General features: G+C 40.4%; 1 protein-coding gene across 1 annotated transcript in view; it reads left to right on the top strand.

Annotated features, from left to right (window-relative positions):
- faf1 (Fas (TNFRSF6) associated factor 1) overlaps window positions 1-17158 on the top strand; it is a 112813-nt gene that overhangs the window by 23758 nt on the left and 71897 nt on the right. Inside the window, exons 7-8 of the mRNA XM_034149794.1 lie at window positions 10161-10266; window positions 16914-17000. Of these exons, the coding sequence (XP_034005685.1) occupies window positions 10161-10266; window positions 16914-17000 (193 nt within the window). The remainder of the gene's footprint in view (window positions 1-10160; window positions 10267-16913; window positions 17001-17158) is intronic.

Genomic DNA, 17158 nt, shown 5'->3' with positions numbered 1-17158 from the left:
CTAAGACCCCTGCAGCGTACAATAAATTAACGGATGAACAGACGTTAAAAAGCTGTTGTGTGTATACATTAAAAAGATAATACATTTACAACATAGACAATCCAAATGTCAGGAAAAGATAATGTGTGCATATATATAAAGATATCTGGTACATATACACAAGTAATTAAAATACTACTGGTAATGGACTGAGTGTAGTACCTAATAATGACACCAGGTGGCAGTCTATGTCCAGGTATTGAGAACATGTGTCCAGAATCCATTTTCTCTGTATATTAAGAGACATTTGACCTGCTGGTGCACATTCGTTTTCTCATATCTATTGTGACATTTTGAGAGGAACATCTACCGCTCCATCTCTGTTGTGTAAATAATAATCCCCCCTTCCCTCTTTGTTTCTTTCACCCTGAAATTGTTGCTTGCCGTAGGGTTGTTTTGCATCATACTCGTCAAAGACATACGATCTCCACACTTCATATCTATTATTTATTCCTCTCCAGGCTGTTACATTAGTGATAGTACCCAGTTTGAGTAGATATTTGTTCAGTCAGCTTCATTAAGCCGCTGTTCTCCATCCAGAGGTTGTTCTGTTCATTTCAGTGGATCCGTGTCAGTGTTAGGAACCTTTCCTTTTTGAAATGTCAGGCAGAAATACAATCTCACAGGTGGCATCTGAACATGTGATTTTCCTTTCATCAGTGGCGGGTAAACACCAGCCAAAGAAGTCATAATTCTTCCCTCGTTTCATCTGAATACTGCGGGGTGACCAAGACCTTTTTATTCTTAATTTGAATAGCAAGAGAGCGTTGGACTGGTAAAATGGATATATACAATGAATATCTTGTCTGCGAGCCATATTGGACGGCAGAACTAAAAAAGCAGAAATACTGTTTGAGGACACAATGACAAGAATGTAAATTAGGGAAAAATACAGGCAAACTAGATTTATGTTTGACAATAATGGACATAAAAAATAAATAATTTCATAAATAGCATCCTAAGAAATTGAAAGAAATGATTGGTAAAAGTGAAAACAAAGATAGATAGTGTTTGGAAAATGGAAGAAAGAATTAGCAGTTATTTAGAAAACCATATTTCACCTGTTGATCACTTTTGAATTGCATCTAACTGAAAAAGGATTTAATATAAGATGTATTGCAAACTTTAAAATCTCCTTGAGAGGTCCTCTTTCCAGGGTTCTTACGGTCATTAAAAACCTGGAAAAGTCATGGAAATTCAAAATGCAAATTCCAGGCCCTGGAAAAGTTATGGAAAACAATATTTTTCCCAAAGTATTGGAAAAGTAATGGAAATGTAACTAAAGTTGCATCAAATATAATTTATATTTTAGCTAATCACTGAGATAGTAATACTATAATGATAATAAATACTTTAATGAAACGTAAAATGGCATTTAACTGACGAGGTATTTTGCTGGTGAGAGATTTTTGTTGCTTTAGCGCAGGGGTGTCAAACTCAATTTCATCGCGGGCCACATTAGCATCATGGTTGCACTCAAAGGGCCAGTTAAGACTATATAAAAATACATATATAAATATTTAATATATATAAAGTAATGTATTATATTACATTATTGCCTCTGCATTGGATTATTATCGGATAGGTTAATAACTTCATAATTAATTACGTCTTAAAGCAGAAGTCTAGGGAAAATAATTGCAAGTCTCTTCAGTGAGAATGTCACAAAATAATTTTAAAAGAAAAGCCAAATTCTGGAAAAAAGTCAAATTTTAAAAAAAGGTGACATTTTGGGGGACAAAGTAACATTTTGAGAAAAAAGTCAGATTCTGAGAAAAAGGCAAATTCTAAGAAAAAATGAATATTTTGAAGAAAAAAAGTCAAATTCTGAGAAAAAAGTCAAATTTGAGATGCATTGTGGGACATGTAGTTTATGGGCGACGTGCTTCTATAAAGCGGCATGTAACCGTATAATAAACATATAATATTCTTTGCAAGCTCTTGTGGGGCCACATTACATGAAGTCACGGGCCGGATTTGGCCCCCGGGCCTTGAGTTTGACACCCCTGCTTTAGCCTGTAGAAGCTAGTAAGCCTATTTGATTTGTTTTAGATCGGCACAACATGTTTCATATGCAGACCTTATTTTCCTGTTCCATGTTAAAATAAACAATTTTCAGTGGTACCGCTGAGAAAGAGTAATTTCATGGAAAATGAGGTAAAGGTCATGGAGAAGTCATTGAAAATCATTGGTGAAAAAGTGTATGAACCGTGTCTTTTATTATTTGAATTCAGGTATTAAGTATGGTATCATTTTGTCAGCACAGAAAAACTGTGTTAAAGTGTTATTTAGAAATGCTACAGTTTCTATATATATATATTATCATCACGAGATTGTACAAAGGACAATCCCTTTTGTTTTGTTGACTATCACAAGACTTTTGCCTGGATTTTTTTTAAGATTTAATTCATTTATAGGGAGGCGTGTGGCGCAGTGGACTAGTGCGCTGGTGTTGGGATCAGGGGAGCACAGGTTCAAACCCCACTGCAGTCAGCATGTCGTTGTGTCCCTGAGACACTTCACCCCAAATTGCTCCTGTGGGGATTGTCCACAGTATTGAGTATGTAAGTCGCTTTGGATAAAAGCGTCTAACAAGTGACATGTCATGTAATGTCATTTAAATGTATGGATTTGGAGTTGGCAGTCGTTTTAAAAAAAAAAGTAATCCAGACCTGTAGTTGACGAGTAGTTTTTTTCCGGATCAATCATGTGTTTAGTGACCGGCAGGCAAAGAAAGGTTATTTAATCTTATGCTTGAATTACAATTGGGTATCTTATAATACATGTATTCTGACCCACAGAATATGTTGACTGTGTTTAGTTTGAGGTGTTAGAAGTGGAGCATGGCAATACATTGAAAATAAACTCAAATAATGCTCCTTCAAATGAACGCTATGGCTATAATTGCACAAGGAATTAGTTTTGGCTCAGTCGCTTTAGAATATGTTGGTGCATATAAATACATGGATCTTTCTCTGGATTTGTGACTTATGGGGTTGGAATTGGATCATGTGTTGACTCTGCTGGCTCCGGGATCACTCATTGACAAACTGAGACGATATTCTCATTGAAGCCAAAGACCTTTAGTGGCACGGTTAGAGATGGTGTTCTTAGTCTGGCCGTTGAGGTTAAGCTACGCAAAATATTCGGGAGATTTTGTTAGGAGGGGAAAGTGTGTCTGATTCTCAAGTTAGGATGATTTTAAATGAGTTAATCCCCCTTGAAATGTTGTGACAAAACCCTCAAATATTCAACAGATAAGTAATAATTTGATTGATCACTAATTTTGTCTGAAGCTAATATAATGTGGAGGCACAATGTCCTCATTATTATATTAGTATTTGTTCTGATATCTCAAGTATTATGTAGCATTTTGTTTTATTAGTCAAATATATCTAGGTGGTCTAGAAATATGTTTGTTTGAATTGATGGTGTCTTGCAGTCGTATACTGACAGGGAAAAGATTATTTTGACAGTCTATGAATCAACTATCACTTTAAATGCTTAAAGAAAGGGACATTCTGCTCATTTTCAGGTTCATATTTGTATTTATTGAGAGAAACACAGGCATTTGACCCTTTTTCAGACCATTTACATGCACTAAAACCTATACAACACCATACAGGACCATAAAAGGGCCATTTTGAAAAAAATTTTTTTTTAGTGATGACCTATTTTGATGATAACAGATGGTATAGTCTTAATAAAATTGCCCGTTTTAAATCAGATATGCCCATTATAATGTATGTTTTGACAATTTTCCACTGCACTTTCCCTTTTGCTATTTGGCCTTTATTAGCCATCGCCGTTAATAACATATTTTGCCCCTCTCTTGTTTGTTGACAGTGGATTCCTAATTAAAATTGTACTGTAATTCTCCGCCACATTTCCTCGTGTTAGCAGCCAAGCAAGCATCCACATGTCCCCCGAACACTTGTAAAAGAAGTCATTTGGCAGTTTGCCGCTTCGCCTGCTAGTTAGGCTAAGTGGTAGTTATATTGTGTTGGCAGCTAATGGCCCTCATCTCCCCCGTCCTCTCTCTCCCTCGCCTCCCTCTCCTCGTCTTCTCACTCCCCCACTTACTGCTGTGTCTTTTTAGCAGCGCCGTTGCCATTTCTCCAAGTGTTATCGATATCATTTTGGGTGTCAGGAGCTCATTATCCCGTGTCAGCTATTCCGGTGGAGGACAGTCGGGGCTGAAAGCAGTGGGCGGGGGTCTGTGTGTACGCTCATGCATTTGTGTATGAATGTGTGTGTGTGTGTGTGTATGGTGACCCTGCTGTCATACTGGGAGAGGATAGGTGACAGATCGCAGAGTATGAGGGGGGGAGAGGTTCCCTGTAGCGAGAGCAGACGAGCTGTTAGCATGCAGCAGTAAAAATAAACTCTGGTCACACTTTAGGTCCACAGTAAGAGCAGTTTGTGTGCACTGTTTGCAGATTTGTTGCAGTAGACACAGCTCAGTGCCAGGAGAGGATTCACAGGCACGGAAAACGCACATTCACATCGTGTACCGGCTTTCAAATCTTCCAATAAGCCACTTTTGAGCTGGGTTGATGACAAGCAATTCACAATGAGAAAAGAAAAAATAGGTCTTAAGTCTTAAAAGGTATTTTATTAGCAAAAGGAAAAACAGACTGACTCCTAATATCACAAAACTTAATTGATAATGAATTGATATACTTTCTTGATTTGCGTCATCAGGTGTCGAATACAAGGATGTCCTCGATCACCTGACTTAAAAACACTTTCTATACGCAGCTGCAGAGCTTAGAGATTTAACAAAACCTTTTACCCAATCATATATTTAAGTTAATTTGATTTTTAAGAATGAAACACAAGACCCACTTAAATACAGCTTGTAATAATTAAATCATCAGAAACCATCAGAGAGCTCAAACATTTTGGTTGCTATATTAGATTGCACTTTTAGAGACAGCAATGCATGACTTGATTATAATTTATGATTTTGATGCATAATCCAGAACCACATTGGTGCTACTGGGGGGGGGGGGGGTGTCTACAAGAACAATGCTATAAAACCAGGTGTCTACAAGAACAAAAAAACTCTGATCAAATGATCTTAAATGATATGTTTTGAAGGTTAATAATGAAACTCCCACTGTCTCCTCTATATAAATATATTTGCTAGTATGTAGTTTCAGTGTAAAAACGAATTTCACAATGTTTATTTGCTTCGAATTGTTGCTGAGTAAAAATGCAAATGTCCCATAAATGGTAATATCCCTGGCAATTACTTTGTAGAGCTTGGCTTCGTGCGGCACACACGGCGAAACCAAACTGCCTGATTAAATAGCGCTGCTCTGTCATTATGATCCCGCTGAGCAAACTCCTCTTTAGTCGTCTTGTTTGATTAGAAATGAATCTCCAGGCTTTGGGGAGATTTCCCTCTGAGCACCAATCCATCGCAGGTAGTTATTTAGTTAGCCATGTTAGTCCTGCAGTACAGTCAAAGAAGGAGCTCTTTCTCTGTGGCCATGTTGATGACTGCCTGTGAATACAAGGGGGTGTTGAGGAGGACCTAATCTGTTGCATAAATGATGAAGGGCTGATGAATATTTCAACGGAGCCTGTTTCCTTCCTGGTTTATCCTCCGCTCCTCTCCCGTGTTTACCCAGGAAAGGTTATTTTAATTTGAACTGGCAAAGAAATTTGAAATTGCAAAAATGATTCATTAGGTTTTGTGTGTTTTTACTGCGACTCCCTCTCCCCCCCCTCCCCCAGCCCTTCCTCTCCTCCCTCTGTGTGTCAGCCATCTAGTTGCAGATGCTTTTAAGGTAAGGTAGCTAGCTAGTTAGCTAAAGCAGCCCTGAGGGGAAGTGTCTAGCAGTTAGCATGCTGGTTTACTTTGGGACAAGATGGCAGAGCAAAAGAGAACAGAGCGTCATCGGTTCGGCATTCTTCTGCTCTGTTGTGGATGCAAAATGTGGAAGAGGTAAGAAGTCCTTCATGACCTCCTCTCTCTGTGTGTGTGTGTGTGTGTGTGTGTGTGTGTGTGTGTGTGTGTGTGTGTGTGTGTGTGTGTGTGTGTGTGTGTGTGTGTGTGTGTGTGTGTGTGTGTGTGTGTGTGTGTGGTGTGTGTGTGTGTGTGTGTGTGTGTGTGTGTGTGTGTGTGTGTGTGTGTGTGTGTGTGTGTGTGTGTGTGTGTGTGTGTGTGTGTGTGTGTGTGTGTGTGTGTGTGTGTGTGTGTGTGTGTGTGTGTGTGTGTGTGTGTGTGTGTGTGTGTGTGTGTGTGTGTGTGTGTGTGTGTGTGTGTGTGTGTGTGTGTGTGTGTGTGTGTGTGTGTGTGTGTGTGTGTGTGCTAGTTTAATAAGGTCTAGAGTCTGCTCTGTGCCGCGGGGACTCTCAGCTTAGGCGCCGGGCTTACCTCAGAATGAAACCAATCTGTTTAGCCTGCTCCTCTCCCCTGCAAAACGCTCCATTTTCTCTGTCCATAAAGTTAAATGACATTTTCCTCCCGGCACCCTTATGCCATGTCAAGTACCTCCAGAGATGTTTCAGGCCGACCTGGATGTCACGAGTGTGTGTGTGTGTTGAGCGAGAAAGAGACCTCTGAAGGCAGAAGCAAACACTCAGACATCCACATCTCCCCCTGCGCTGCTTCAAGGGCCTTCTTTAAAGGGGCCCTATTCTGCTTTTTCAGTTCTCCCTTTCCTGTAGTGTTATATGGGTTTCAGTGCATGTTAATGGTCTGCAAAGGCCTCTAATCACAATCACAACAGAGCCGGCCAGCTAACCAATCAGAGCAGACTGGGCTCTGGTTTCAGACAGAGGGTGAAAAGAGGTGCTGCAGCACAGGCAGTATGAGAAAATGAAGAGCTTTTTGAACATTAAAGCATAGAGACATGTCACAGTAGAGACACACAATACTAATATGTACCTACAAATTAGCATAATATGTCCTCTTTAAAAAAACATCAGTGGTGAAAGCAGTCTAGACAAAACTACACTTAAACATATTTAGTTGTTTTGTTTATATATGAAGCAGCAGGCCTCTTCAGACACATGGGACATTCTCTCCTTCTCCCAATGTAATTAATATTTCGAGCAGCTTTATTTGTTCCATGGAGAGCACAATCTCATTTCTCAGAGTAAATCTTGAACAGAACTCCACCCACACGCGCACCAAATGGCTCGTCTCCGTGCCATAAAACGACTGATAAGATGTTCCTTCTTTGCTTGGAAGGACAGAGTAACACTTCCTCTCAGTTTACCCTCTATCTCTGTCTATTTAGGAGTCTAGCTGCCTGCCAGCAGTGGCTCGGGACTGTGTCCAAACATAATCATGATATTAGCTAGATCCTTATTTATGTGTCCCTACCCCTTTCCATCTCCTCCTCTCTCACACACACTCTCGCATGCACAAACATCTCTCTCACCCTTCTGCTCAGCCCCTATTACATATGCATCCATCCTTCCCACTCCACACATTTCCAATCTTCCTCAGTTAGCTACAACAAACATTACATTTACATATTGATTTCGTAGTTTTAGTCAATGTAAATATGCTGTCATTACAGTACATTTGAGCTTCTGTTAACATAAGCTCGTCCAGATCTGCGCAGATTAAGGGTGTGATTGCATAATTAATGTGTGCGCTACATATTAATTCCCCCGTCCCTCTCCTTCTCTCAACTCTTCCTCCTCTCCTCGGGTTCTGAGCCCTGATTAAGTGCCTGCTTCGGCCCTTAAGCCTCCCATTGATATTCAGCCTCACAGACCCGGAGTTTGCTCAAAACGCTACTTAACCTCACAGCTTATTGTAAATGAAGCTTCCAAAAGTTGATTCCCCACCTCCTCCTCCTCTCTACGTGAAGCACACAAAGTGTCCGCGGTGCGTTCACAGCGTCTCCGTCACACCGTCCAGAGTCTGACCTTTCACTAAAGATCACGTCTTTACTGCCAGCTCTCTGCCGATCACCATACCACATCCACATTTCAGGCCAGTGGATACCTGAGAACAGATTTAATGTGTCTTCAATTCCCACCACTGAATGTAATATTAGGGATGCACAATTAATCATACTGTCATCAAAGTCGCAATATGGAAAATATTCTACTGATTCAATTCATTATGAATACAAACATCGATACAGACAAGGTACCAGAAAACTAAATTAGTAGAAGCAGGCGAGTAGAGAGCTTAGGAATAAAATAGCCCTCCTGTGAGTCATCATATTTCAACGTTTTGGTCAGGGAACCAAATATCATGGCAAACTCATACACATATACAGTTTGTACATATATACATATACACACATACTTCAGGTTTCGAGGTAGGATTTTCAAAAGGTCTTTTCTAGGGCTGAAATAATAATACATTACCAAATCATCATCATTGGTAGGTAAACTAAAACATTTGCTAGAGAACAGCAGCACTGTGTGAGTGTGTTACAGTTCAAAATGAAAATTAAATAAATAGAATTACAGTTATTAAATAATAATTCAATAATACATTTTAAGTTATGCAATTTAAATATTTAATAACTTTAGATTTAAATTAATTATTGAATACAAAATATATTGATGGTTCAATGTAGGACTAAGATATAGGCCTAAACTGGTCAAAGAAAAAATATATATATTTAAATCTTGTGAATTTTTGCCTCTGAATCCTGGTTTTAAAGTACATTCAGAGATTTCTTGAGGCTGTTTGTGAAACTAGATTACACTATAATCATCATAAACATATTTTTTTAAAGAAAGTATAGTATATCATAATGTAAAATAATGTTATTTTGACTGAGACATTAAAGGTAGGGTAGGTAAGAATGGAGAAACCAGCTCGAGTGCGCTAGAATTTGAAAGTACGCAGCCGAGAAAAATCTTCCTTACAGAGCCCCTCCTCCAACACACACGAACGCGCACATGACCAATGAGGGCACGAGATAAGTCTGTGCACGAGATGGAAGGCTGACAGGCAGGTAGGCCATCCAGTTATTTTAGCCGGGCCGGCTCAGATGATTGGTCGTACTTTTTACAGTACTACGGCTTCCACAGATGACATTTATTTGATGTATTTATTGTCAAAGCATTTAATATATTCATTGCTATCGGGATGTTAAGAGCATTCCATGGAATATAACAAAAAGTGTTTCTGAAGTGAATTACCTACCCCACCTTTAAGAAGTTGGTGGTCGTCTATTTGCCTATAGGTTTCTGTACATCGCAGTCAAATCTTGCTTTTTTCTATGTAGCTGTGAAGTTGCTGAGCGCTCTCCTGGGTTTCTGTGTAATAATAGCAGGTGTGTCAGCAGTGAGGCAGACTGACGGACCCCTGCTGTGACGGTGCAGGTGGTCTCAGCAGGGGGTCTCAGCGCCGCTCCGGCCAGGCTTGTTAAGACACAGCCAGAGAAGTGAAGTGGGCACCTCACCGCGCGGGGGGGGGGGGCTCCCTGTGGGCCGCAGGATACCGTACAGGACAAGTTTCAGCCTGCCTTTCACATGACTGCGCGCCTCTTAGAATAGAATCTAATCGTTTAGTGTCATTATACAGGTACAATGAGATGAGTAGAGCTACTGGTGCCATCAAAAATACAAACAACAACAACAAGAGACGTACAACATTCAGGAGAAGACGACATACAAACAACAAGCATTCATACTTCAATATGCAGATTGTGATCATGTTTGTTTTTCTGTGCAGAGATTTGTATGTTGTCTGTGTTGTTCAAATCAAATGTACCTACGGGTACAAATAAATAACCTTAACCTAATATATTATTCTAAAATGGGTCAATTTGCATAATCTGTACTTTTACTTTGGGTTATTTTGATGCTAATACTTTTGTACTTTAACTTGAGTAACATCAACATTTTGAATGCAGGACTTTTACAGTAACAGAGTATTCCTACACTCTGGTACTTCTACTTTACTCAAGTACAAGATCTGAGTACTTCTACTTTACTCAAGTACAAGATCTGAGTACTTCTACTTTTACTCAAGTACAAGATCCGAGTACTTCTGCCCTCTCTTCCTCTTGCGTCTTCATGCTGCCTTGCCCATTTGACATATTCCTTATCTTCGTGTTGCCTTTCTTATATAACACTGTGTTCATCCCTACTTCTTACACCTTGTATGTTCTTCCCTCCTCATCCAGTGGTCTCCAGGAGTCGTTAAACCAGAACTTCCTGCTGGTCATCAGCCACCGGGAGGCCCAGAGGGACTACAGTCTCAACTTCCCCGGCTCCAAAACCATACAGGAGGTACGACACACACACCATGCAGCACATCACAGACTCCCTTTATAAGCCTATGACACACACACACACACACACACACACACACACACACACACACACACACACACACACACACACACACACACACACACACACACACACACACACACACACACACACACACACACACACACACACATGGTCTCAGTAACTCACCCACACACCCTCACATGCATAATATTATTGTACCTGATTCTAGTTTCCCATAACACAGCTTTCATTCCGTTTGCCAAACATTGCTAGTCTATCTCAGCCATCGATTCATTATTCATCACAAATGATCACATTTCCGAGCACATAATTACTCTCACAGCTGCGGTCTGGTACCACCCCCTCTTTCTCTCCCCACTCCCCCTGACCCTGCGTCTTTCTCCCTCTCTCTCAGCAGTCTAGAGGGCGATTTTAAATACTGAACATTGTTTAATCTAGGCATGCGGGAGCAGTGGAAACAGACTGAGTCCATTGATTTTCCTCATAGGAAACTAAACAGCAGCCTCTGAAATATTCATAGTAACTCATACTGGACCCAGTGTGACGGCAGTACACTTATTGACCATTAGTTATTCAATTCAAATAGCTTTATTGGCATGACCATAATGACATATTGCCAAAGCTTTGTGGATTATGGATTTAACCTCACATGTTAAGTTATTATCATTTGCACCATATATAGGGTTATAGAAATATCAGTCTTTAGCTGTTTTTAGCCCCACGCCATCATTTTGGACGTTATGTTTTTGGCTCTGGTACTCGTAACTGTAATAAACCTGCATGTACTTTTCATTTAAATAAGCAAAATCAATGGGAGTGCTGGTGCATTACTCTTAATTGACCCATTCTTTAAATTACTACAACCATTTATGTGTGTTTGAGTGTTGACTAAGGTGCAGTGGAAACAGGTGGAGTTTTTTTAAAAGCTCATGGACCAACATTGGAGGATTCCCAACTAAAAGTAATAATACCACAGTGTAGATTTACTACCTACAAGTAAAAGCTGTGCATCACATACGTAACTTAAGCAAAAGTATTGGCAGAAAAATATATTTAAGTACCAAAGTGGCCATTTAAAAAAAATAATATATATGATATCACTGGTTTGAAATGATTGATGCATTCATGTGTTACATTTTGCAGCTGGTAAAAGATGACTTAACACTAATAACGTGTTATATTGCCAGGTATCTCCATCCCTAATAGTACATCATAGTGTATTAGTTGATTTCATTTTTGTGTTAATGATTCACAATTAATTTTACGTCGTAAGAAGTACGATATTAGCTGCCAAAATGTATAGTTTAATGTCTGTAAGTATAAAGTATTATAAAATGAAAATACTCAAGGATAGAACATGTACCTAAAAAATATACTTAAGTAGAGTTTAGGAAATGTAGGAAAACGGGGACCATGTGAGCAGCGCATGAATGCACCATTGGCCTCTCTGGAGGTCTTCTATTTTTAAGAGTGCCGTTCGTTTGTTTGACTTCTTCAGCGCCTCCATGTTTTAACATCCAGCTAATTATTTACTTTCCAGCAGCAGCGAAAGGTGTTCCTCTTACGCTTCTTCGCTCTCTGCGTCCTCTCAGCGTGGGTGAAGATTACACTAATAATAATCAGGCTACTAGCCGGGCTTGTAATGGTGGTAATTGAACAGATTAGTACAAACTGGAGGAGGCAGTTTCTCTCCCTCGCTATTCCTTCTCCTCCTCCCTCTGTCTTCTCTCTCACCCTCTTCTCAGGCAGATGGTTTTGATGAGCACCCACTGTGAACCTTAAGTGTTTCTGCTGGGATTACAAACACTGGGGAGGGGTCCCTGCAGTGTGGGAGGGGGGGAAGCATGGACACAGAAAGGAGGCAAAGGACTGTTGGCTTGGTGGGGGTGCTGTAAGAGGCCATAGGGGATGGAGAGGGGACAATGTGGGCTTAAACAGGCCTTCATGTCGCGCTCCTTTCCTTACGCATGCTTGTCTTTAGGCATCTCAAGGCCCCCTGCAGGGAAAATGAGGCCCACAACTTTAACCTGCAAAGATCTGCACTCTGTTTGCCCCATGTTGACCAAGCTCTTTATTATTTACTCTTTAGCCAGGGAACCGGCGTCCGTCCTTTTTTTATTGCTGCAACGTGTTGGCAAATAATATCAGAAACAGAATCCGGCTAATTGCTAAGGAGGTTTTCAAATACGACAATTACTTTGGTGTAATGGTGCACAACATAAACACAGTCAAATTAGTATTATTATATTATTATAATAAACAAAAATAGGATTATAAACCATATTCAAAAAATAGAAATGTGTACAAAAAATGTAAGTGTAGGCCTAAGAGAAAACTAATGACATATTAATGTGAAATAATATATCCCAATTAAAGTGGAGAGGTTAAGAAGTCTCCATGATATGTTCCTATTTCAGAAGATTTTCCTACACACATGTAAATAAACTCTTTACCACTTTTCACTCTGACAGTGAAGTTTAATCTTTTCTAAATGTAAGTATTGTGCAGAAATGGGCAACATTATCATATTTCAAACTTCAGATGAATGTGCCTTGGTGCAAAGTATACTGTTTTAATCGGAGTAACTTAAACCGAGAGTACACACTATGGAGGGAACATTTCTAAATGTGTAGGAGTCAGAGCGGCGAGCCACAGGTGCGACAACAGTCGACGAAGATTAATAGTAAATGTGGATGAACATAGTAAAGCTGTTTTAGGATTGATGTTGAGTTAGTTTGTGAAGATTTCAAAAACAATAATAACAACAGAGCAAAACAACAGAGGGAGTGTATTCCTGACATCATAGGGAGACTTAAGAAGGCAACAAAGAAGTAACAGCATATTCAGTCGGCCTGACTCCCCTTTCTGCTCAAACTGTGTCCACTCTCAGACACATATGGACTCCACTACAGAGCACCTTTCTCTCCCTTTCTCCCCTTTGTCTTAGCTGAAGACTAGCCGATGGTCCCTGCTTGTGCATATCAATGGGGATGGAGTCCTGTCTTCTTGTTTGTCTTTGCCAAAGGCTCTGGCTTTGCCTTGTGGCTCTCAGGGATCTGCCCTTGCCCCTCCCTTTCTATCCCTTCATTCTCCATCTTTCCCTTCTCTACCGTCTTTCTTCTCCATCTCTGGACTGTGTAGACTCTGATTGGCGTTACCAGACAAGAGTGTGGGGGTAAGTTGCTGGCTAGCTTCTGAGCTAAGCTGCAGAGCAAATGTTTGCCAGCGAAGTAGAGAGGGGTAAGAATGGGGATGGCTGCTGGTTTTCGGGGTGTCCGTGACCAGACCAGTTGTCCTGGGGATTTCCCCTTCCTCTGGGCCTGGGCCCCATCTCCACTCCGCAGCTGGGAGACACAGAGAGATACAGGGCTGCAGAGCTGAGAAGAAGGGAAGGTCGGATCGAATAAAATAATGAAAGAAAAGGCATCTGGCGCCTAAGGGAGACGAAGAAAGACAGCGAGAGAGAGCTTGTGACTGTTTAACGGAAACCTTTCCTCCTCTTTGATTCGCTTCCAGCCAGGGATTACAGGCAATTGGCATTTACAATGATTGGATCATTAATTCTGCCGTGAGGCGTATCGCCCAGCAGCCCTGCACCACAGCCAGTCTAACTCATGTTGTGTGTAACTGGCTCGTTACACCCCTGTCTCATCTCAACACACAAATCAACAGCTCCATATTTGTTACTAAGACTTGGATTTAAATCCTGCTCCTATGCATTTGAGTGTCTTTATATCCAAGTCGCTTTGGTGCCATGTTCTGCGGAAATGCAGTTTGCATCCAGCCGTAAAGTGCACGAGGTTTCAATGAATGCACATATCAGATCTATGTACTATAATGTATACATAAGAATACATGTATTTTGATAAGAGCATATACATATAAGGTGCAGGGTTTATTACGCTATATACAGCCCAGTGTCATATATTCTTAAAATACTCATTTTTAAAAAGCCAACCACGTTTTCAGCTGTTAATTCTCAATAAATCTACGTGCTAAAACTAGTGAATGAAATACAATTGTGTTTGTTTGTTGCAGTCTATGTATGTTATCAGTGACATAGCAGCAGTGGCAGACAGGGGGCAGCATCAGACTTTATTGCTCCTCGTATGCTGTGGCCATCACATGCAATGCTTTGCAACAAAAACTGAAGCTACCTGCAGAATCACAGACGAGACATTGTGTCACCCTGTGTCTCCATTCGTCGGTTGTGTTGGATATATGGTTGCATCCCGATTCTCCTAACTGCAGCATACTTTTCCTATGGTAACCTGTGTGTGTCTGCAGATTCTGCTTGTGTAGTTTCAGGTGTGTTTTGTCTGTGTTGAGTCCAGGTTGTCCTCTGCCAGGTGCCTTTCTCTGTCCGTCTGTCTCCCCCCTTCCTCCTCCACCACCACCTCTCACCTTCATCCTCTCCATGGTGGGCGTCAGTTTGTTGTTTCTCTGATGCTGCTTTAACCTCTGACTGCTGCCTCTTTATTACTAGTGTTTATGCCTCTCCTTTCCTCCTCTCTTTCCCCCTCTATTCATCTGCTGGCCAGCCGGTCAGTCAAATCCCTGTAGTCCGGCTGGTCAAACACAGATATTACACTCTGTAATAACACTGGCCACCCGCTCTGACCCCAGTCTGCCATCCTGGCCGTGGCTTCTCTTCATAAGAGAGGCAGCGAGCAGTGTGCTGTGGGATTTACGATAGAAAGACAAAAGGGTGGACTGTGCCACTCATTTATTATTGTTCTTTTATTTGTTTCTCAACCTTGTTTGTCCTTTAAATTGCTTTGCAGTGCCAGGCCCAGCACAAATGAAATATCGCTTCCTCAAGAGATTGATAAGTTTGATAAAAGTATTTACTGTTGCCTTTAATAAAGGGATACTTTATCATATTGTCATATAATCAGATCTGTAAGCAGCCCCTAATGTGTTCTCTCATACACATACAGAAGTAAATATAAGGGCTGTGTGATTAAAACAACAACAACAACAACAACAACAACCGTATAATGATTATTATGACAGATATTGCTATTATGATCACAAACATTTTTCACATTATCATTGAAAAATATAATGAAATAGGCAAGGCAAGTTTATTTATATAGCACCTTTCAACACAAGGCAATTCAAAGTGCTTTACAAAAATGAAAGACATTAAGAAAACAGTCATTAAAAAGCAAAGATAATAAAATAAACATTAAATACATATGTTTCCAAGAGGATCTGTACCCAATAAGGATTTTTTAATTAAGTGTGAAGTAGAATACTAGCACCATAATGCTTCAACTGGATATTTTCACATTGTTTTCTATCAACAAATTGTGTTTACTGCTATATGAATGTTGCAGATTGTGACTTTGATAACCCTAGTACATTTGCAGATGAAAAATGTAGTTGAAATGATAGTTTTAAGAAGAACGACCCAGGCAGAGCACGCCCCCCGCAGTCTCCTCCACTCAGTGTTCTGCAGCTGCGTTCCTGCTTTGCTTGACATTGGCTTTGACTTTGTGTTTGTAGCGTATTTAAGTTTCCACCTCCGTGCCCAGCAGCCCTGCATATGCCCAAGGATCCATCTCTCTGCAGTGCTTTTTACAAAGACAGGATTTGACCCGTTTGTACAGGGATCTTCGCTCCACAATTGACAGTTTTCTCAGCATCAGTGTCCAGCGCCGCGGGCCTCAAAAGGCAGAATTCTGCAGTAGAATCCACGGCCGCCAGCGCTCAGACGCCGACGGGGGGCTTTGATCAGCTTCGGCTGGCGCACATCAGGCTGGCGTGAGGGCTTTAAACCAACAACCCAGTGGACGGTGTAACGCGGCGGCTGGCTGCTAACTGTTTAAAAGCATGGAATGTTATTAAGTGATGCAGATACAGCGTCCGCGCATGAATGGGGAAAGAGAAATACTGTTCATTTCAGAGCGTGGGGCTGTTGTTGCTGGGCATTAGCTGTGGCATCTGAAGAATGCTGATAACACTGCCTGTCGTTTTTTTATTTTCTTTCTCCTCCTCTCCCCTTTTGACTCGTCTCCTCCTTCATTCTCTGCCTCCATCCTCATGCTGCTGAATAGAGGACACTTTGATGTTGCCCCAGACATTGTATATACTTTGATGTAGCCCCAGACATTGTATAAACTATTAAATAAGGCATTTATAGTTATGTTATTACTTCATACTGACAGGGATGGTAAATAGACCTACAAAATGTAATCTAAATATGTATTAGTCCAATATTAAATCCAAGTAAGCACAATATTTATTAAAGGTTAAATGTGTTTAAATACCATTTTGAATCCCTGCCTAATGCTACAGGCTTAACAAAACGTATATTTGTTACCACTGTGATCATTTTAATACATTTTTCAAAGATACTGTGTATAATGATGATGAAAAATGATTAACCCCTCCAATTTTTTGTAATCATCAACAATGCAATATCAATCTAAAGTTAGTAATTTAGTTATGTATTCTGAATTGTACAGCCCTGATGGAATAAAGCATATATATAATCTTCATAAAACTTCATAATAAATCTGAATGGAGTTTGATAGTTGGGCTTTTTGTATTTTATCCCTTTGTAACTCCCTTAATATTCACCAATAATTAGATATTTCTTTCTGTGTTTGCAGGTGAAGAGAAACGTTTCAGACTTGACCAACATCCCAGTCCGGCATCAACAGTGGGACGGATGGCCCGCCTCAGCATCTGATGACTCGGTAAGAAACACATTAAAACACACAATATAACGTTTGTTACCCAGCCTTACAATAATAGGAACAAATGGAGCACCTTCCCTCACTTCTCTGAGTACGGTAAACGCTACCTCACTCGTTCTGTGATCCAAGATAATGACCTTCTGTTAAAAAAAAAAGCC

The sequence above is a fragment of the Trematomus bernacchii genome, unplaced genomic scaffold, assembly GCF_902827165.1.
Source record: "Trematomus bernacchii unplaced genomic scaffold, fTreBer1.1, whole genome shotgun sequence".
Lineage (NCBI taxonomy): Eukaryota > Metazoa > Chordata > Actinopteri > Perciformes > Nototheniidae > Trematomus > Trematomus bernacchii.
The sequence above is the reverse complement of the archived record's forward strand: the minus strand, read 5'-3'. Positions and strand labels throughout refer to the sequence as shown.